The sequence below is a fragment of the Pelobates fuscus genome, chromosome 9 (assembly GCF_036172605.1).
Source record: "Pelobates fuscus isolate aPelFus1 chromosome 9, aPelFus1.pri, whole genome shotgun sequence".
NCBI classification, from domain to species: domain Eukaryota; kingdom Metazoa; phylum Chordata; class Amphibia; order Anura; family Pelobatidae; genus Pelobates; species Pelobates fuscus.
The window spans coordinates 101,658,174-101,680,909 of NC_086325.1; the positions used below are offsets into that span (position 1 = coordinate 101,658,174).

Consider the following 22,736-nt stretch of genomic DNA (forward strand, 5'->3'; position numbering starts at 1 on the left):
CCAGCACCTGACACGTTGATATCATACTAGACAAAACTGCATCGTATGACAAATATAAAATGTGCAATGTTTCCATATGCCACACTAATGTATTCATATGCTGTCTGATACGTTGGCAATAGCTATTGTGGCTTTGCCTGCATCGTTGTATTCTTTCTTATTGCACGACAAAATAAAGAATAAAAAATAAATGCAGCATTTATAACTCCACTTAAAGGACCACTATAGTGCCAGAAAAACAAACTTATTTTGCCCCCCCACCCTCAGAGTCCCCCTCCTGCCAGGCTGAAGGAGGAGGAAGGGGTTAAATTCTTACCTTTCTCCAGCGCCGGGCGGAAGCGCCTCTAGCGGCTGTCAATGAGACAGCCACTAGAGGCAGGACTAACCCTAATGTAAACATAGCAGTTTCTCAGAAACTGCTATGTTTACAGCAGGCAGGGTTAATCCGAGATTGACCTGGCACCCAGACCACTTCATTGAGCTGAAGTGGTCTGGGTGCCTATAGTGGTCCTTTAAGTCTACTATAAATATATAATGACAAACAAATGAACTGAACAAATGTTATTGGCCTCTTTTATTAAGACATTTACAATGTTAGATGTAATATTATACACTGTCATGTTTTAAACTCTACTTCTATGCACTATGGTCACATTTTAAAAATATTAAATCCTACATAATATAGGATAACATGTATTATAAAAAAAATAATCTCAAATGTGGCGTTCTAGAGACATTAAGCTTTTTATGGATGTCTATATTTTGAATGGCACTATTTTCTTATAATACATGCTTAAACATTATACATCTTTTATATATTGCATCATATTCTTTTTCTTGAAAAAAAAATCTATTTCACAGAAACTGGAGTGACATATTGTCTATTCTGTGCCGTTTTAGCTGCTGTAGAAAAGAACAAACATACTCAAACACAGAAAAACTTACGTACGACTGCACAAACACTTTGAAATTGTAATGTATTTATCTGCTGTGACACAGAATTTACTTACAAAAAAGGCATTTGCCATTTGAAGAAATATTCACCTTGTTGCTATAAAGCTCCACTTATCTTCAGAAGTTATTGGATTAGTTGAAAGGACTACACTTGCGTTCAATTAACTTGTCACTAAAACCTATTCACGTGTTTCTTGAAGTTTCAACTGTTTGTTAGAGAGCATTTCCAGACAAACAGCATAATGATGGACAAAGAATTATCAACAAGACTGGAATAAAGTTCAGGAGAAGCAACAGTCAAGGTTTGAAATTTAAAAAGATATCAAATATTTTGAACACTCAGTAGTCCGGTAAAGAGGGCATTCGTCAAATAAGCAAACAAGAGGCCAATGACAATTCTGAAGAAGCCCAAGAGACCTACAAGATCAACAAGGTAGAGGACATCATCAATGGGACAACTGTGAGGCATCACAAAACTAGACTTCATTAACACGTGGTTAGATGAAGCCATTTCAGTGGGAAAAAATCCATATGAAATCCCAGTTAAAGTATGCATGTGGGAAACACAGCACATGTAGATTTTTTTTTCTTGTTTGATGAGAACAGAACTGAATTCAATGCGTTATGTATACAAATCCCACAATATGCGAAAATGTCCAACAGGGTGAATACTTATGAAATGTGCTGTACAGTGAATACATAATGGTGATATATTTCATTCCATTAGATTATTTTGTGCATTTTAATAAAAAAAATATATATTATTGAATTCTGAAGTACAACAGCCAAAATACCACTTCAACTTCCATGGATAACATGCACACATATCCACAAAGACATTTACGTATCCATTCGCAACAAAAAAAGGACTTCCTTCTTAGTACAGTATATTAGTGCTATACAATATATCTTACTTTTGTTATAATACATACATAATAACTTTGTAACTGAGAAAGGCTGAAAATGTGAAAAAAATTAATTCAATAATAAAGCAGGCTCATGATGTCTATTGAAGTCCGCAACATCATAGAGAGTTCAACGGAGATGTTTTTGCAGGAATGTTTATATTTAGTCTTAAAATAAACAGGATGTAGTACTTTCATTCTGAAATTACAACTTCTCTTTTCAGAGATCTGTGGGACAATAAAAAGGAAGGAAGATTAATAATTTATTTTTCTCATTGAAGGAAAAATATAAATTGACTTTTCTGCTAACCCTGTTTACATGTAATTAAACAATTAAACAATTATGGAATGCAGACTGGCACAAGTTTGGGATAATCTTGGACAATAGCATGTTCCTGTCTAGTATTAAGTGACCTTCAGGCCATAGGCTTGCACTTAGACACGGCTGGGACCCTGTCTCTCTATTCTTGCAGCCTGGACCCTGTCTCTCTATTCTTACAACCTGGACCCTGTCTCTCTATTCTTGGCAACCTGGACCCTATCTCTCTATTCTGACAACCTGGACCATGTCTCTCTATTCTTACAACCTGAACCATGTCTCTCTATTCTGACAACCTGGACCCTGTCTCTCTATTCTTGGCAACCTGGAACCTGTCTCTCAATTCTTGCAGCCTGGACCCTGTCTCTCTATTCTTACAACCTGGACCCTGTCTCTCTATTCTTGGCAACCTGGACCATGTCTCTCTATTCTTACAACCTGAACCATGTCTCTCTATTCTGACAACCTGGACCCTGTCTCTCTATTCTTGGCAACCTGGACCCTGTCTCTCTATTCTTACAACCTGGACCCTGTCTCTCTATTCTTGGAAACCTGGACCCTATCTCTCTATTCTTACAACCTGGACCCTGTCTCTCTATTCTTACAACCTGAACCCTGTCTCTCTATTCTTACAACCTGGACCCTGCCTCTCTATTCTTGGCAACCTGGACCCTGTCTCTCTATTCTTACAACCTGAACCCTGTCTCTCTATTCTTACAACCTGGACCATGTCTCTCTATTCTTACAACCTGGACTCTGTCTCTCTGTTCTTACAACATGGACCCTGTCTCTCTATTCTTACAGCCTGGACCCTGCCTCTCCATTTTTTACAACCTGGACCACGTCTCTCTATTCTGACAACCTGGGCCCTGTCTCTCTATTCTTGGCAACCTGGACCCTATCTCTCTATTCTTACAACCTGGACCCTGTCTCTCTATTCTTGGCAACCTGGACCCTGTCTCTCTATTCTTGGCAACCTGGACCCTGTCTCTCTATTCTTACAACCTGGACCATGTCTCTCTATTCTTACAACCTGGACTCTGTCTCTCTGTTCTTACAACATGGACCCTGTCTCTCTATTCTTACAGCCTGGACCCTGCCTCTCCATTTTTTACAACCTGGACCACGTCTCTCTATTCTGACAACCTGGACCCTGTCTCTCTATTCTTGGCAACCTGGACCCTATCTCTCTATTCTTACAACCTGGACCCTGTCTCTCTATTCTTGGCAACCTGGACCCTGTCTCTCTATTCTTGGCAACCTGGACCCTATCTCTCTATTCTTACAACCTGAACCCTGTCTCTCTATTCTTACAACCTGGACCCTGTCTCTCTATTCTTACAACCTGAACCCTGTCTCTCTATTCTTACAACCTGGACCCTGCCTCTCCATTTTTTACAACCTGGACCATGTCTCTCTATTCTGACAACCTGGACCCTGTCTCTCTATTCTGACAACCTGGACCCTGTCTCTCTATTCTTGGCAACCTGGACCCTATCTCTCTATTCTTACAACCTGAACCCTGTCTCTCTATTCTTGGCAACCTGGACCCTGTCTCTCTATTCTTGGCAACCTGGACCCTGTCTCTCTATTCTGACAACCTGGACCATATCTCTCTATTCTTGGCAATCTGGACCCTGTCTCTCTATTCTTGGAGCTGGAATAACCTAGGGACATGCATTGAACTTTACTACCTACAGGTTCCTCAATCAAGAGAGTCACCCACTACATCCACTAAGTGGGTATAAGACATTTTCCCTTTGGGACTTTTATGCACCTTGGACTTATTGGCTGCTATTGGTGCTTTATATTTTGTAGTTACTAGTGAACTCCCATTGTTGGTTGATGCTTGCTACTGCTGTATTTGCTGCTGCTGCTATTCTGCTACCTCAGAGTTAATATTCTGCTGTTTATGATATATGTATTATGTGTGTTTTATAGATTTTATGTTAATAAATAGTATATATCTTTTTTATTATCCTTTTATACTTTTCTTTTATTACTAGCAGTGGTTCCCAACCCAATCCTCAAGCACCCTCTACAAGTCCAGATTGAGGGATTACCCAGTTGTGTCTACGGAGTTTATAGAAAAGAAAAAAAAAACACTTTAGACACAACAGGGTAATCCCTAAATCCTATTAATTAAGGGGGGTATTAATTAAGGGGGAGTGAGTATTAATTAAGGGGGGTGTATTAATTAAGGGGGGTGTATTAATTAAGGGGGAGTGAGTATTAATTAAGGGGGGTGTATTAATTAAGGGGGGAGTGAGTATTAATTAAGGGGGGTGTATTCATTAAGGGGGGTGTATTAATTAAGGGGGTGTATTAATTAAGGGGGGTGTATTAATTAAGGGGGGTGTATTAATTAAGGGGGGGTATTAATTAAGGGGGAGTGAGTATTAATTAAGGGGGGTGTATTAATTAAGGGGGGTGTATTAATTAAGGGGGGAGTGAGTATTAATTAAGGGGGGTGTATTCATTAAGGGGGGTGTATTAATTAAGGGGGTGTATTAATTAAGGGGGGTGTATTAATTAAGGGGGTGTATTAATTAAGGGGGGTGTATTAATTAAGGGGGTGTATTAATTAAGGGGGGTGTATTAATTAAGGGGGTGTATTAATTAAGGGGGGTGTATTAATTAAGGGGGTGTATTAATTAAGGGGGGAGTGAGTATTAATTAAGGGGGGTGTATTAATTAAGGGGGGAGTATTAATTAAGGGGGAGTCAGTATTAATTAAGGGGGGTGTATTAATTAAGGGGGTGTATTAATTAAGGGGGGTGTATTAATTAAGGGGGTGTATTAATTAAGGGGGGAGTGAGTATTAATTAAGGGGGGAGTATTAATTAAGGGGGGGAGTGAGTATTAATTAAGGGAGGTGTATCAATTAAGGGGGGTGTATTAATTAAGGGGGGAGTGAGTATTAATTAAGGGGGGTGTATTAATTAAGGGGGGTGTATTAATTAAGGGGGTGTATTAATTAAGAGGGGTGTATTAATTAAGGGGGTGTATTAATTAAGGGGGGAGTGAGTATTAATTAAGGGGGGTGTATTAATTAAGGGGGAGTGAGTATTAATTAAGGGGGGTGTATTAATTAAGGGGGTGTATTAATTAAGGGGGGTATTGATTAATTAAGGGAGGAGTATTAATTAAGGGGGGAGTGAGTATTAATTAAGGGGGGTGTATTAATTAAGGGGGGAGTATTAATTAAGGGGGGTGTATTAATTAAGGGGGGTTTATTAATTAAGGGGGGAGTGAGTATTAATTAAGGGGGGTGTATTAATTAAGGGGGGGTGTATTAATTAAGGGGGTGTATTAATTAAGAGGGGTGTATTAATTAAGGGGGTGTATTAATTAAGGGGGGAGTGAGTATTAATTAAGGGGGTGTATTAATTAAGGGGGGAGTGAGTATTAATTAAGGGGGGTGTATTAATTAAGGGGGGTGTATTAATTAAGGGGGTGTATTAATTAAGGGGGTGTATTAATTAAGGGGGGGGTATTGATTAGTTAAGGGAGGAGTATTAATTAAGGGGGGAGTGAGTATTAATTAAGGGGGGTGTGGATTAATTAAGTGGGGGTGTATTAAGGGGGTGTGGGTTAATTAAGGGGGTGTATTAAATAAGGGGGGGTGGATTAATTAAGGGGGGTGTATTAATTAAGGGGGGAGTGAGTATTAATTAAGGGTGGTGTATTAAGGGGCAGTGAGGATTAATTAAGGGGTGAGTGGATTAATTAAGGGGTGAGTGGATTAATTAAGGGGGATGTATTAATTAAGGGGGAGTGAGGATTAATTAAGGGGGTGTATTAATGGGGGTGTGGGTTAATTAAGGGGGTGTATTAATTAAGGGGGATGTATTAAGGGGGAGTGAGGATTAATTAAGGGGTGAGTGGATTAATTAAGGGGTGAGTGGATTAATTAAGGGGGTGTGGATTAATTAAGGGGGGTGTGGATTAATTAAGGGGGGTGTATTAAGGAGTAGTGAGGATTAATTAAGGGGGTGTAATAATTAAGGGGTGCGTGGATTAATTAAGGGGGTGTATTAATTAAGGGGGTGTGGATTAATTAAGGGGGGTGGAGTAATTAAGGGGGGTGTATTAAGGGGGAGTGAGGATTAATTAAGGGGGTGTATTAATTAAGGGGTGTGTGGATTAATTAAGGGGGTGTATTAATTAAGGGGTGTGTGGATTAATTAAGGGGGGTGTATTAATTAAGGGGTGTGTGGATTAATTACGGGGGTGTATTAATTAAGGGGGAGTGAGGATTAATTAAGGGGGGTGTATTAATTAAAGGGGGGGTGAGGATTTATTAAGGGGGTGTATTAATTAAGGGGGGTGGATTAAGGGGGTGTGGATTAATTAAGGGGGGTGTATTAATTAAGGGGTGTGTGGATTAATTAAAGGGGCTGTGGATTAAAGAATTAAAGGGGGAGGTTTAAATAATGGGGTGCAGGGTTTTTTGATTAAGGGGGTTGCAGTATTCTATTTATTAAGGGAGGATGTGCACTGCAGATTTTTGTTTTTTTGTTAAGGGGGTGTGCAGGGTTTTTATAAGGGGGGTGTGCAGGTTTTTTGTTATTAAGAGGGGTCGTGCACATTTTTGTTTTTTATTAAGGGGGTGTGCAGGGTTTTTTATTAAGGGGGTGTGCAGGATTTTTATGTGTAGGGAGTGAATGAAATTTATGTGATCGGGGTGCAGGGTTTTTATGTGTAGGGAGTGTATGAAATTTATGTGATCGGGGTAGAGGGTTTTTATATGAAGGGCGAGACAAGGGGCTTTGTAGAACGGGGCAGGGCAGGAGTTTTCTAGAAGGTTCTCACCAGCCCCTTTCTACAAAAGCACTGGTCTTCCCCTTCTACAAAACTGGCGCATTTTACAAAGGGGGGGGGGGGGGGAGGGGGGGTGCCACACTCAGGGTCCGCCCCGGGTGCCAAATGCTCTAGGTACGCCCCTGGCTTGCGGTGACGAGGTAAGCAAGGTCGCCGCGAGCCGCGTCGGGGCTGGGGACTTGACAGGTTGGGAACCAGTGCTTTAGAGGATATACTTTATATATCTCGTTAAGGTAGACCTATCCATTCGCTTATTGGATTTTTATTTACTCAGATTTATTGTTTTTTTTTAGTAATATTGTCTCTTTTTTTCTCCCTTTTCCCTTCTTTTTTTTCTTTATTAAGGCTGGGACACTGTCTAACCTGATAATCAAAATCTATTGTGGTTATAATTAAGCTATAAGTTACAACAAGGGACTTTTTGAAGGATTGAATCCAGTTAGTTATACAGAAGTTGTAGTGCTTTGCATATGGCAATCTTCCCTGAATTTAATTCAGGAAGTATAACTTCAGAAGCAATACTTTGGCACATACAGTGACATAATAACGTTTTATTAATATCCAAATTCCATACTTTGCAAGGATCTTTCTCTGACTAGCACTCTGGTCTATCCCCTTACCCTAAGGCAACCCAGTCCTCAAGTACCCCCTTCCAGTCTAAGATTCAGGGATTACCCTGTTGTATCTAAGGTGTTTTTAGAAAAAAACCAAAAAACATTTTAGACACAACAGGGTAATCCCCTAAATACTGGATTGGTAGGGGTTACTTGAGGACTTGGTTGGGAACCACTGCCCTAAGGCTTATAGGATACGTAACGTAGAACATACATTTTGTGAGCTTTGAGATTGCTGTTTAGTGAATGAGTGAGTGCGCAGGACCTTGCAGCAGCACCCTTATAATGTATGCATGTTCAGGTGAGTACAACACTCTTGGTTTCATTTATATGTTTGGGAGTCCAGGCCACGCAGGGGAACCAACTCTGTGAGCCTTGAAGTTGCTGTTTAGTGAATGGGTTCGCTAGATCTTGTATGCTCCACTGGAGTAAAGGCTGAACAGGATGTCAGGGCTCCATAAGTTCTTGGAGACAGCGGCGTACATACCGCGGTCGCAGGGGTCGTAGCTGCAACCGGGCCCGGCACTCTAGGGGGCCCGGCTGCCCTGTGGACCCCCGCGACTGGGTACCAGCTGCCACCATCTTTTACAGCCCCGGCCCACGCGGCAAACCGCCCGGTCCGCATGTTAAAGGGTCCATCGGGTGGCCCATGCTGTCAGGGCCACCCGATGGAGACGGATTTCAGGGGGCCCGGTCAGCGCTGGGCACTTTAACAGCGCAACCGGGCCCCCTGTGATGATGTCAGACAGAGCTGGGAGGAAGTGACTGCACATCACTCCTCCCAGCTATCTGACAGAGCAGCGCGGGAGGAAGGAGGAGGGAGTCAGAGTGGGAACTCTGATTCCCATCAGGCTGAGCCCACACTGGACCCCAGGGAAGTCACCCTCCTGCAAAAGGCAGGAAACAGGAGGGTGACTTAAACATTTTGTATGTGTATGTCTGTGTGTCTGTCTGTAAGTATGTGTCTGTATGTATGTGTGTGTGTGTGTGTGTCTGTATGTATGTGTCTTTGTGTGTCTCTGTCAGGGCCGGATTAACATAGGGGCTGATGGAGCTGCAGCTCCAGGCCCAGGCCCATGGAATAGGCCCATTGGTTTAAAAAAAAAAAAAAAATTTTTTTTTTTTAAATTTTTTTTTTTTTTTTTTACACACTACTCTTAGGGTTGCCAGGTATTTCTCATGTATTTCTTAGGGTTGCCAGGTATTTCTCAGAAGTATTTCTCAGGTATTTGAGGCTGCCTAGCCGGTGCCGGTATTGCAGTAATACCGGCAATACAAATGTCTGTCTCAGTATAAACATAGTTTATTCTGCAATACCAGCGCCGGCCAGTAGGGGTCGCTGTTTGTGTGGAGAGAGGCAGTGATAAGAAGTTACGGCATCTCCCTCCCTGCCTCTCTCTACTCACTGATCCGCGGGGACCAGTTCTGCACAGAGAGTCCAGACAGCAGCTCCGAGACATGGGGACGCTGAGACATTGGGACACTGGGTAACATGGGGACCCTGAGCATGGACGTCCGCAGGAATTTTTCCGGGGGGGAGGGGGGACATAATTGTAATGACATCCATGCTTGGCCCCTTTTTGACAGTGTCATGAAAGGGAAGGAGCATAGTCATTTTCACATAAAGCCAGGGTGAATAGCGTTTTCACAACTATGGTGTCAGGAATATATGTTTGTATTCCTTACACTATAGTGTTCCTTTCATCAAATTACAGGAACATTCTGGTCACCATAACAACTTTATCTAAATGAAAATGATGTGATGCAAGGAGGCCCCTGGTCGCTCTTTCTTTGAAGGGGTTAAACCGCTCTCAAATGGTTTACCCCCAAAGGCTTCCTTCACCTCCAGATCTCCAGGTCGCTCAGTGGTATTCAACTTCTGAAACAGAGTGTCAGGAAGTGCAGATTGACGTCAGGCATGGGTGCTGCAGATTGGCTAGAGTGGTCAGCTGACCCTCTAAGCCAATCGCTAGTTCCCGATTCATAAAAATGTTTTACGTTTTTATGAATGGGGAGCTACTGATTGGCTTAGAGTGCTAGCTGACCCATCTAGCCAATCAGCGGCACCCCTACCCAGCGGCCCTCTGTGTTTCCTGACACTCAGTAAATAAAAGTGAACACATTAACACTGATATTGTTTGTTTTTACCTGGGGAGATGAGAAGGTCCAAAGTTTCCCTGCCAGGCCCAGGTACCAACGCCTAATGATGTGGTGTCCAGAATGAAGTGCTCCAATCTCATTTTCTTCTCCTTCATTTGACACAGTCTTCTTTGCCTTCTGAGGCTCCTTCTGCTCCTTTACCTTTCTGCTACTTTCTGCTTATTTTGTGCCCTTCTGCTCTCTTTCTGATCCCTTTCTGCTCCTTGATGGCCCTTCCTGCTTCTTGATGGCCCTTCCTGCTTCTTGCATACCCTTCCTGCTTCTTACTGCCCTTCCTGCTTCTTACTGCCCTTCCTGCTTCTTTCTGCCCCTTCCAGCTTCTTGCAGCCCCTTGCTGATCCTTTCTGTTCCTTCTGATTCTTCCTGCCCCTTCCTGCTCCTTGCTGCCCCTTCCTGCTCCTTGCAGACCCTCCCTGCTCCCTCTTCCTACTCCTTGCTGCCTCTTCCTACTCCTTGCTGCCCCTTCCTGCTCCTTGCTGCCCCTTCCTGCTCCTTGCTGCCCCTTCCTGCTCCTTGCTGCCTCTTCCTACTCCTTGCTGCCTCTTCCTACTCCTTGCTGACCCCTCTTGCTCCTTGCAGACCCTTCCTACTCCTTGCAGACCGTCCCTACCCCTTCCTGCTGCCCCTTCCTATTCCTTGCTGACCCCTCCTGCCTCTTGCAGACCCTTTCTGCTCCTTGCTGACCCCTCCTGCTCCTTGCTGCTCCTTCTACTTTACCCTCCTGCTCCTTGAAAACCTTTTGACCCCTTCCTGCTTCTTGCTGCCCCTTTCTATTCCTTGCTGGCCCCTCCTGCCCCTTGCAGAACCTTTCTGCTCCTTCTACTTTACCTTCCTCTATGCGGTCTCCCCCACCCCCCATCCCTCACTTACCTGCTCTGTAGGCTGCCTCTGTGCTGCTCCCCTGCGGTTTCAGTCATGATAGAGAGGCAGGGATAAGCTGTAGCTTCCTGCCTTTCTCCATTCACAGCGCCACCTACTGGCCAGCGCTGGTATTGCACTGTATTCTCACACTAAAACGAAAAATAGCAGCACAAGCTGAAAAATCCGGGGGGGCCAAGTACCCCCTTTACCCCCCCATTCGGATGCCCATGGCCCTGAGACACTAGGGACACAGTGGCCCCATGTCTCCCAGTGGCCCCTAGTCTGTGTCCCCATGTCTCCCAGCCACTGTCCCCAGTGTCTCAGTGTCCCCATGTCTCCCAGTGTCCCCATGTCTCTAAGTGTCCCCTAGTGTCCTAGTGACATCAGGACACATGGAGACATGAGGACACAGACTCTAAGGGACACTGGGAGACATGGGGATACAAACACTAGGGGACACTGGGCGACATGGGGACACTGAGAGGCATGGAGACACAGGGAGACATGGGGACACTGGGCGACTGAGACATAGGAGACATGGCAGTGTTCCCATGTCTCCCAGCCAGTGTCCCTAGTATCTCAGTATCGCCATGTGTCCCTGGTGTCTCTCTGTGTCTGTAGTGTGCCAGTGTCCCTAGTGTCTCAGTGTTCCCTAGACTTCCAAAGTCCCCTAGTCTCCCAATGTCTCTGTGTCCCCATGTCTCCTAGTGTCTCAGTGTCCCCTAGTATAAAAGAAAAAATCTCAGGCACTCAATGTGATAGATTTAGGCAGGTTTATTGGACACCGCAACGTTTCGACCTGTACCCAGGTCTTTATCAAGTCTCCAATGTCCCCTATGTATCAGTGTCCCCTATGTATCAGTGTCTCAGTGCCCATAGTGTCTCTGTGCCCGTAGTGTCTCTGTGCCCGTAGTGTCTCTGTGCCCGTAGTGTCTCAGTGTCCCCTAGTATAAAAGAAAAAAATCTCAGGCACTCACTGTGATAGCTTTAAGCAGGTTTATTGAACACCACAACATTTTGACCTGTACCCAGGTTTTTATCAAGTCTCCAGTGTCCCCTATATATCACAGTATCTCAGTGCCCCATGTCTCCCTGTGTCCCCTCGTGTCTGTCACCCAGTGTCCCCAAGAGTCTCAGATTTCCCAGGTCTCCCAGTGTTCCCTAGTATCTGTGTCCCCATGTCTCCCAGTGTCCCAATGTCTCTCAATGTCCCCTAGTGACATGGGGACACTGGGAGACATGAGGACACAAACACTAAGGGACTGGGAGACATAGGGACACAGACATTCCCCCTTTTTGTGTATGTTCGCCCTTTCGGACGTTCTGGTTATGTGATTTGTGTCAGTAGCCCACCCTTTTACCGCATCCATAGGCTTCCTGCTTTACTGGACACTGCTGTTAGGGGGTATGGGTTTACTTGAAAGATGAGAGCATGAGATTAGCAAAGGGTATGTGTTTTCTCATAGTTGCATCCTATGAGTTTCCCTACAGCATCATCTCCATCAGATACATGACGCTTAGGAGGTAGGACTGTTTTAGTGTTTTTGGTCAATAAGATTTTGTAATTAGGCCCATCATAATTATCAGCACCAGGCCCACTGGGCTCTTAATCCGGCCCTGGTCTCTGTATGTATATGTCTGTGTCATACAGACACATATATACATAGACACACATACATACAGAGACACACACAGACACATACATACAGACATGCATAGAGACGCACACATACATACAGACACACACATACAGCCTGTATGTGTGTGTGTCTCTGTGTGTCTCTATGTGTATGTCTGTCGGGGGCGTGTGTGTATGTGTGTGTCTGTGTATGTATGTGTCTGTTGCGGGGGTGTATGTGTGTGTATGTGTGTGTCTCTATGTATGTCTTTGTCTGTATGTATGTGTCGGGGGGGAACGGATGTGAGAGGGGGGCCAACGGATCAGTTTCGCACCGGGGCCCCATGTATTGTGTGTAAGCCACTGCTTGGAGACAATTGCAGACTTTGGAGTTACGTGCCAATCAACTCTCCAAAAGCCTTTTTATGTTTTTAGAGTAGTAAGCAGCTGCAGGCAAGGAGGGAGATTCTTGTTGATTCTTAGCATGATTAATTAGGCTAAAATGCACTGGGGTAAGGTTCAAGTAAAATTGTGTTTCTTATTTTGTGAAAAAACACACTTTTCCTATAAGATGCTAGAAATAGACTTAAACCAAAACACTCATTACCTTTGAAAAACATGTAGTGTAAAACTGCTTTAATAATAACTAGGCTAGAATTTGACACACACAACACCCTTCTGAGAAGTAAAGACAAGATAAAGCCTTCAGCTAAGATATAAAAAGCAGTGTGTAAGAGTAATCCAATGATAATATGTGACGTTGTATGTACAGGAAATGCCAAAAACAGGTGATGACACCACTCTGAAATGACCATGGAAACGTTAACTAAGCCTACAGACAAGCACAGCTAGAAGGTGAAAATCAGGAATAGCTACCAAACAAGCCATTCTGATTGTTTGTCTATAGGGTTCATAGGGTAAAGTGAACTAAAGGCAAAAGCCACTGAGATTACACAGAGGACCAAATGTCCACTTTGCGTGTTACCCAGGATTCTCAGAAAAGTCACATTCTGCATCTCACTGGAAGAGAAGTGAACTCAGGCAGAGGTCTAAGTCTTCATGTGAACCTGGATACAACTGCAGTTTAGGCTTCTGTTTGCGCATATGCAGGGTAGAGAAGCCAGGGCTCCGATACCTATATTGTTGGTATTTCCAGTTTTTAAAACTACTAAAATAACCCAGAGTCATGGGACCAGTAAATACTGTGAATTCTTGTAAATTCTTCTGGAGGAAAAATACTTACACCATAGGTAACTATTAAGATAGCCGAATCAAAGCCCGACCCAAAACCAAATCGACCTTGAAGTACAATCGCAGAAAATGTGTATTAGACTCCAGTTCAGTGACCAGGATTTGAACCCCAGAACTTAATAGGCAAGTAATACTAAGGTAGAGACTTTGGCTAAAATGTAGACTAAAGCCACAAAAAAAAAAACCCATAAAAAAGTGTTACCCGTGCACTATCCAAAATCCCTATGCCCATTTACATAACTGGAGGATTTTTTAGTATCCTTCCAATGGCCATTAAACTATAAGCTCACCTGCCACGTCAAAGCAAACCTCTTAGGTGAGTCCTACATTAACAATTCACCTAGCTTCTTTCAGTTAAACACAAAATCTGTAATTAATACACACTTAGTGACCCTTACAGGGTACACTTATTAACCCTTAGCAGGGTACACATGGGGTGGGCAGTAGCACTGTAACATGCCCACTCCATGTGTACCCTATTAAGGGTAATAAGTGTGTATTGTGTGTATTTTATTTCACTTCACTGCAAAAACTGAAATACTAATACAGCATGTCAAAATAAATTGTTTCAGCAGGTTAAGCTTGTGAGTACTCACCATCAAGAACTTTATCCAGATCAGCAATGAAATCCTCCAGCTCTCTTGTGTCACCAAGCTTTGCTGCAAATTACAAAACATTACAAAAATTACAAAACAATAATGGCAAAAAAAAAATAAAAAAAAATACAGATCTGTTCAAATATTTTCTTTAAACCAGCAGATAGGATTATATTTATTAATTGCACAAGTCGCATCCATCCACAATGAGAACAGTAGAGGTCCACATACTAAACAGAGGGTCGAGAACACTTAAAAACCATTTTTAAATGAATAATACCCCACTGAGCATTATTCTTTAAACCAGTTTACGTGCCTTAATCCAGTGCCGGGCAAAGCTTGGTTCAATTGGACTATTTAGCTTCCTCAGAGCGTTTGTGTGCACTCTAACCTGGCAAAGGGATGGGGAGGAGAAACATAAATGTGCCCAGAATTTACATTAGGCCCTCATGAACAGTTCTTGGTTGCCTAAGTCACGTGTACCGCTTCCTGGCACAAATATGCAGCGTTGGATTAACCCTTTAATATAAACTGCATAGGGAATTCTAACTATAAGCAAAAAAAAAAAAGTTATTCAAATGAAATGTAACAAGCTAAATTATTCAGATTACTTATTATTTAAAGGTAACGAGGAACTACATCAGCACGCAGAAACTGTCTACAAAATCAAGAACTAAGCACTAAATAAAGTGTCACATGTCTTCATTACAACATTAAGCATGACAGTTAAAAATAGCACTCTTTATAAATTAAGTATGTGAATCTTCGTTGTGGTCTAAACAGAAATTATGGGGAAATCCAATAAAATAGATTCCCCTTAGCTTGAGAAATTGGCCAAACTCACTCTCTACTCCTGTTCTGATAGTTAATGACCGCTAGGGACTAGTTATTTCCTTTCCAATTCACATCAGTGAAATTTTCACCTCTTCTACTCTGCCTATAAACAGCCTAATCTCCATACTTTCACTAATACTAATTTATAAAGTAAAATCGCCATGTCTTCTTAATCTACTTTAACTAAATATATAATAATTCAGAAATATCAGTTGCAGTCATCTCCTCAAATCCAATAAGTCCTTGGGACCTAATGGTTTCATGTATTCTCTTTTTCCTGCTATGGCTCTACAATAATATTCTCAAAGAGGACAACTTTCCAAATGCTCACTTATAGGCTTACATTACATTAATACCCAAAACAGTGAAAGATACAGCTATGCTTGCCAAACATAGGTCAATATACTTACTAAAGTAAAAATTCTACATTTGCGAGATGTTTCCTTAAAGGGACACTATAGTCACCTGAACAACTTTAGCTTAATGAAGCAGTTTTGGTGTATAGAACATGCCCCTGCGGCCTCACTGCTCAATCCTCTGCCATTCAGGAGTTAAATCCCTTTGTTTATGAACCCTAGTCACACCTCCCTGCATGTGACTTGCACAGCCTTCCATAAACACTTTACTGTAAAGAGAGCCCTATTTAGGCTTTCTTTATTGCAAGTTCTGTTTAATTACGATTGTCTTATCCCCTGCTATGTTAATAGCTTGCTAGACCCTGCAAGAGCCTCCTGTATGTGATTAAAGTTCAATTTAGAGATTGAGATACAATTATTTAAGGTAAATTACATCTGTTTGAAAGTGAAACCAGTTTTTTTTTCATGCAGGCTCTGTCAATCATAGCCAGGGGAGGTGTGGCTAGGGCTGCATAAACAGAAACAACGTGATTTAACTCCTAAATGACAGTGAATTGAGCAGTGAAATTGCAGGGGAATGATCTATACACTAAAACTGCTTTATTTAGCTAAAGTAATTTAGGTGACTATAGTGTTCCTTTAACTGATTCAACCTTCTTTTAGACTACCTGATGCATCCAGATCCTCTCACATGCCCTACTGAGAAACCATTACTTTATATTTAATGGTAATTAAATATTTATTTGGCAAAATATGAAATAAAGAAAGTTAATATAAAAAATAACACTGTCATGACACATTGCAATGGAGTGTATGGACCTATTAACTAAGAGCTTAAGCAACTGGGCCTGAGTCAAAAGAATATTTGTGAAGACAGTGTCATAAGATGTCTTGGCAGAGGGTAGAGTGTAAGACATTAACCTAAAGAATTGTTGGGGAAGTCCTAGATGGCAGCAGAAATGGGATGAATAACGTATGGAACAAACAGTAGAACAAGCGGAATTTCAAGCCGGTGATTATAAACCCTTGTTCTTGTTATCCCCCTCCATCTTTTGCTCTGTTCTGTTTCAAATGTATGATAATCAAATTAAAGACAAATTGATAATGTGTACTGCAAAACTTGGGACGCCTGGGGACCTTGAGGAAGTGGGCTTACAGATACTAATAAGACCTATTCAATTTTTTCTCTCTTTTGGTTTCAGTACTGGTCTACATTTATTAATATTATCTATATCGATCATTTGTCAAATTATCTTGCTATATTTCTTATAACTCTGATTGTATGGAACTTTCAGTGCTTTGCCATTAAGAATAAATAATTTTAAAAATAGCACTCAACTAATGTAAAAGATAGATAAAGACATAAAAAGAATAGTGAAAGAAATTACTTAGACCATCTGGATACCAAATCCGGAGGTCTATAGTAAGTACTGGAGTAGGAAAGATGGGATTACCAAATCAATTAATGATAGGACCGTAAAGAGTCTTTAGCAAAAATAACAAAATAGGTGGTCAAATACCCGAATTGGGTAAAAAATCTCGCCACAATGGCTCACCTCAAATTATCTTGGTCAATGGGGTACTTTATAGATTTGTCTTAAGAAAGCTACAGATAGACTTAAATCATGGAAGGTCACTTCTGATAGCTACAGACAGCAGATAGGCTTAGCTCCAAGTTGCTAAGTAAAGTATTGACTAGAAACACTGGTAGTACTGTAGTACTAAGTCTAAGAGAATATAGTTAACTGCTCCCAGGCAACATGTCCAGTGTGATGAGGTGGACATGTTGCCTGGGAGCAGTTAACTATATTCTCTTAGACTTAGTACTACAGTCCTGCAAGCTGTTTCATCCCCCCCCCCCACCAACCCCCCCGGTTCTTTTCATATAATATGGGTAAGATATACTGAGAGCCTTAGACATTACAAGTAGGTCTCATTACAGTTATCTAGCCCTTATATGGATGGGTATGTTTGCAGTTTTGAACTGTTGATTATTTGCAAGACTACTTTTTAATCCTGTTGGCTCTATTTAGATAATTCCACAGACACTAGCTGTGGCCTATAGAGCTTTGCAACTAAGTCTGCTCCCAGCCTTAAGACCAGTGTTTCTAGTCAATACTTTACTTAGCAACTTGGAGCTAAGCCTATCTGCTGTCTGTAGCTATCAGAATTGACCTTCCATGATTAAAGTCTAATATCTGTAGCTATCTTAAGACAAATCTATAAAGTACCCCATTGACCAAGATAGTTTGAGGTGAGCCATTGTGGCGAGATTTTTTACCCAATTCGTGTATTTGACCACCTATTTTGTTATTTTTGCTAAAGACTCTTTACGGTCCTATCATTAATTGATTTGGTAATCCCATCTTTCCTACTCCAGTACTTACTATAGACCTCCGGATTTGGTATCCAGATGGTCTAAGTAAATTCTTTCACTATTCTCTATTTAGGGGTTAAACCCCAGGACACCTCTGGAGTGTCCAAACTAGGTAAATCTCTGCCAGTGTTGAGGAGTTCCATCAGTTGGACCCACCAATAAGGGCAGGGATACATTTCGTTATTCAAAGACATAAAAAGGCCTGAAGATTTTTTATTTTTTGATGGTCATTTAGCATAAATGTTATTCAGTGGTAGTATACCGTTGGTTTGGTGTTTTGAACTGGTTATTGAGTGATTTAGGTTTTCTTCACTGGCACTTAAGCTGCCCACCACTGAAGAGCTTCCACCTAATAGGAACAAAACATGATTAGTATGTAGAATGCCCTGGCAAATTAGTTAAATACATATCCAAATATTATACGTATTCAGGAAAAAAAAAATCTACTCTTTGGACTTCTGAGTCATATATTTACTCACTGTCTGTATCACTGTTGCCATTACTGCAAGATGCTAGATGCTGTAATTTCAGTTGACGTAACTGGTCTTCAGAGTCCCTGGGACCTCTTGAGAAGTCTTGCAGGGCGTCATCGAATTCACTTAGAGTGAGAGCCAAGTCCTCACCTAAAGACACTGTAGATACAATTAGGAAAATGAAACGAATAAACTGTGTGAAATGCAAACATTCCAGTCAGTTTAAAATATCACTTATGCATATTAATATAATGGAAGATGATATGTGTATAAACGCAATATTACAAGATGTCATTGTTACAATGGTGTAATAATGAGTTTTAGCACGGAAGTAAATGTGGGTGCAAGAGGCAAACAACGAAAAACCACAGTGACGTGTTTTGCAGGTGGCAGGAAATGTTAAAGTAGCAAAAAAGCAGCAAAACCAGTAAAACTTAATGCAGTGGTTTTGGTGCATAGATGTAGATGTTATCCATTTTCTCGGACAATAAAAAAAAAAACTAGTTAGTTCTAAGAAAACAATCTTTACATTTGGCCAAACATTCACTGCCAGACAGTTTCTCCTTGCAACCTGTCCTTTTTGATAGTCTTCACATTCTATATCTCCATGCCCACCGTTATGGCACAGAACACGGCAATGCACTCTTAGAGAAGCTTTGAGTTAGCATTCCTGGGATTGTAATGCAAGTAGCATAGGAATGCAATGTTTTTATCTATTAGAACCAAATCCATAAGAATACTACAGAAGAGGGAGTTTATTTGCTGAGAGGAGACTGTCCTGGCACAGGCATTATTGTACATTTTATGGTATTAAAAAAAAACAAAAAAAAAAACAGTAATCTAAACCAAAAGGGAACATTTAAAAAAATAAAATAAAAAAAAAGATATAAGCTACTTCTCTAAATAGTGCAAACTAAATAGCAACAGATTGGGCAATAAAAAATAAAAAGTTTGATAAACGTTCTAACACAGAGGTTTCAGCACCTACATTTTAAAATTCTGATGTCATTTTACCACAGTTTAACATTTTCTGAAAAAAGTTTTTTCCACCAAACAGTGGTTGAGGAGTAATCTCTATTTGGTTTATAACTGACCTGAATAATCTGCTGTTTGTTCTCTGTCTTTCTTTGTGGTCACTGCGCAGATTCGCAAGGTTTGCCTTGGGAGCCGGGTTTAGACTGAGACCCTGAGCTGAGGCTTTCAGACTATCACTGGCCGCTCACTGTGAGAAACAGCAAGTACTGTTTCTTTAAATGGGCAGTCAGTGATAGGCTGAGAGTATCAGCCTGGCTCATTAAAGTGATACATTCTCTTGATCACTCACAGACACATATGTACTCATATGGCACGAACACAAATACATACATGTATGCAGATAATGCACGAACAACTCTCAACCTGTACCCTCAGTAACTGTTACATGCATGTAAGGAAATATGGTTCTCAAGTGGGTAAGAGAGAATTAGATTTTGTATATTTGTGGAAGAATGTATCTATAGGTATGCGAGTTTACCAATTTTTTAAAAATCCCACACCATTATTTTTCCTGATACTGTACTTAATATGAGGAAAAGGGAGCTCAAGGGTCTAGGTCAGGCTTCCCCAAACTCCAGATGTTGCTGAACTACAACTCACATGATTCTCAGCCTGTCTATTTCATTCATAGAATCATGTAAGTTGTAGTTCAGCAAAATCAGGAGGGCCAGAGTTTGGGGAAGCCTGGTCTAGGTCAACCAAACCCCAAGCAGCCAATCAATGGAGGAAGGGACAAGACACACCAAATCACATGCATTTGCATTAAATAAAGAAAGTTTAATAAAGAACGTTCAATGTTCAATGTTTGGCTGACACAACAAGCCGAGAAAGACTACTGTGTCAGCAAAATCGTTTATCTGTGTCCCTATTGAATGCTGCTGGAAGTGATGTGGTGTGCCTGGTCCCTTCCTTTTTTTAGTTGCTGGAGTATATCATGGCATATGATAAAATATGGTAGGTATATGAGAAGATAAATGGAAAAAAATTGTGTGAGTAGCATACAAATAGCACATATGGAATAGAATTGAAACAGTCTGCATATGGGTATTTGTAAGCAGCATGATGGCATTTCTTGGAATGCACTTTCCCAAGGATGTCCCTGGAATTAGTTAGACCAAGCATCTGTACTATAAAGGGTTTTGCAGGCTGCAAAATAAATGTTAGCAAATAAACAAACATTGTTGGGAAGGTACAAGTTAATGCAATGGTGTATGTGGATGTGGTGTGAACATAAACCAAAATATGTATCTATTTCATATACAGTACACAGATACAAACGCCATACATATAGTTCAAGAATTTTTTTTTTATTAAATGACTGTCTCCATATACAATTTAAATGAACACTCAAAGCATGTTAACCACTCAAGCACTAATTCTATTCTCATTTTGACTACTTATAATCACAGGAAGCCAGGGCACTTCTGGCACCATAACCACTACAATGCGCTATTGGTTTGGTTTAAAATGTCACATTGTACATTGTTGTGTATATGTCCTTGATACAAAATGAATCTTTCAATAAATAATAAAAAAAAGAGTTGTGACATGCCTTACCTTTCCTGTCCATTTCTGTGTATTCTCGTCTATATATGATTCAATCTCTACATAGTCTGTGTACACTGATTCATCTTATTACTAGTGTGGGATTGCCGCTTTGTCTAGTGATTCTGAGAAGACAGACTGTGTAATAATGTAAAAAAAACTGGGCTGGACTCCGCCGTTGGGTGTGTTCTTGTGGTTTATGAATGAGGGAAGAACAATGTAGTGGAAATAACAAAACGCATCAAAGGAAACATATGTACTTTGTATTTGAACTGCATTTATTTGTTATTGTAATTTTTTTTCTAAGGCCCATCACGGACACCAAATAACATCGTAGATACTTTTTTTTTTTTAATTCTTTATTTTCAGTGCAAAATGTGAGAATTTCACAAACTTGTGCCGTAATGGCTATGGTAAATTAGCAACACTGTAATCACGTTACAAAGAAGACTTCAGCATGGTACATTAAGCACATTTTTGGTTATAACAGGACTGTCGGGTTGTATCGGCATCGTAGATACTTTTAAATAATAAAATGCATAATATATTATTATTACAAGGCCATTCAAATTTATTATGTGATAGGTATATATACGCAGGAGATTTCACTAAAGTCAGAGTTCTAGTATATTGGAATCCAAATGGTAGACATGGTAAAACATAGCCGACTTGGGGAATTTTTTTATGACCAACTATTTTTGCCTACGTTTCGTCATTTTGATTTTAATTCACTATAATTTGTATTGTAGCAAATAAACTTCTCATAATTTATCTAAAGTTTGAGCTAAGATTAAGCATTGAACAAAAACTAAAGTAAAGGAAACTAAATTCATAAAACAGAAATAACAAACCAGGGGCGTAATACAAGACATTTAGGATGAAACACATTGCACTTTATAGCACATGTTGGCCAGAAGGTGTCCTCCGGTGACAATGATTTGTCAGGCAGCAATTCACACTGTGAGGAGAAATATGGAAGTTTCAACTCTACTCTGAAAATGTATAGAATGTGTATAGAAAATGTATAATTCCCACTAGCATGCACTAGGAAAGAACAGCTATATTGACTAAAGGGGTTGAGAATGAGAACAGAAACTGCCTGAACGATAAGAATGATAAAAAAGGGTTCATATACTGTCAGGGCCGCCACCAGAAATTTTGGGGCCCCTAACTCAGCTCAGTGTCTGGGGCCCGCCTTCAATCCCGCCCACAGGGTCCGCCTCCAAATCCCGCCCACAGGAATACACACAAAGACACAAAAACACACACTGATACAAAAGGACACAGACACACACACACACAAAGATACATACTAACAGACACACATACTGAAACAGAAATACGCGTTAAGGCATACGTACTGACACACACATACTGAGACATACACACATATACAGACACATAGGCATACATAGTGACAGATAGACACATACTAACATACATACAGACACATGCATGAGAACTTACACATACACACACACACCGACATTACATACTTACACACAGACATACATTCATTCAAGTGACGGGCACTTCCTCCCAGCAGTACTTTGCCGCTGAGATTTTTTTTAAAGGGGCCCGGTAGCGCTATTGCACGGCCGCAGCCCTGACCGGGCCCCTGAAGATACAGGGCCCATCGGGTGGCCCTAAGTGAGTGGGCCACCCGATGGGCCCCATTAGCGTGCGCTACACGTGGGGCCCAGGCGCCGGGCCCCCCAGGGCCGCCGGGCCCGTGACAACCGTTATGGTTGTCACCCCCTGATGGCGGCCCTGTATACTGTACTTGTTATACTTGTTCCTCTTCTTTACCCTCTCTCCCTTATTTCTTCTAAGTCACAGCTGCATGTTGTGGTTCCTCAGCAGCCACCTGGTACCTCCTCCAGGTTCACCATAAGAGACAATGGGAGGATGAGACCCGGCCATTATCCCCCTTTTTCATCTAATCTACCAAACCATCCCTTATTTGGCAAGGACACACCCCCACCTCGCTGTGACAACCCCCGGGCCCAAAGCA

At 41.4% G+C, this 22,736-nt stretch overlaps 1 protein-coding gene across 1 annotated transcript; it reads right to left on the reverse strand.

Annotated features, from left to right (window-relative positions):
* Positions 1 to 551: 551 nt before the first annotated feature.
* On the reverse strand, positions 552 to 20,836 carry LOC134572212 (regulator of cell cycle RGCC-like). The gene is made up of 5 exons (XM_063431026.1): positions 20,735 to 20,836; positions 18,149 to 18,301; positions 17,932 to 18,018; positions 14,103 to 14,165; positions 552 to 2,087 (listed from the first exon to the last, which is right to left on the reverse strand). The coding sequence occupies exons 1-5, from the start codon at positions 20,745 to 20,747 to the stop codon at positions 2,080 to 2,082; spliced, it is 324 nt and encodes a 107-aa protein (XP_063287096.1). The 5' UTR covers positions 20,748 to 20,836; the 3' UTR covers positions 552 to 2,079.
* Positions 20,837 to 22,736: the final 1,900 nt, after the last annotated feature.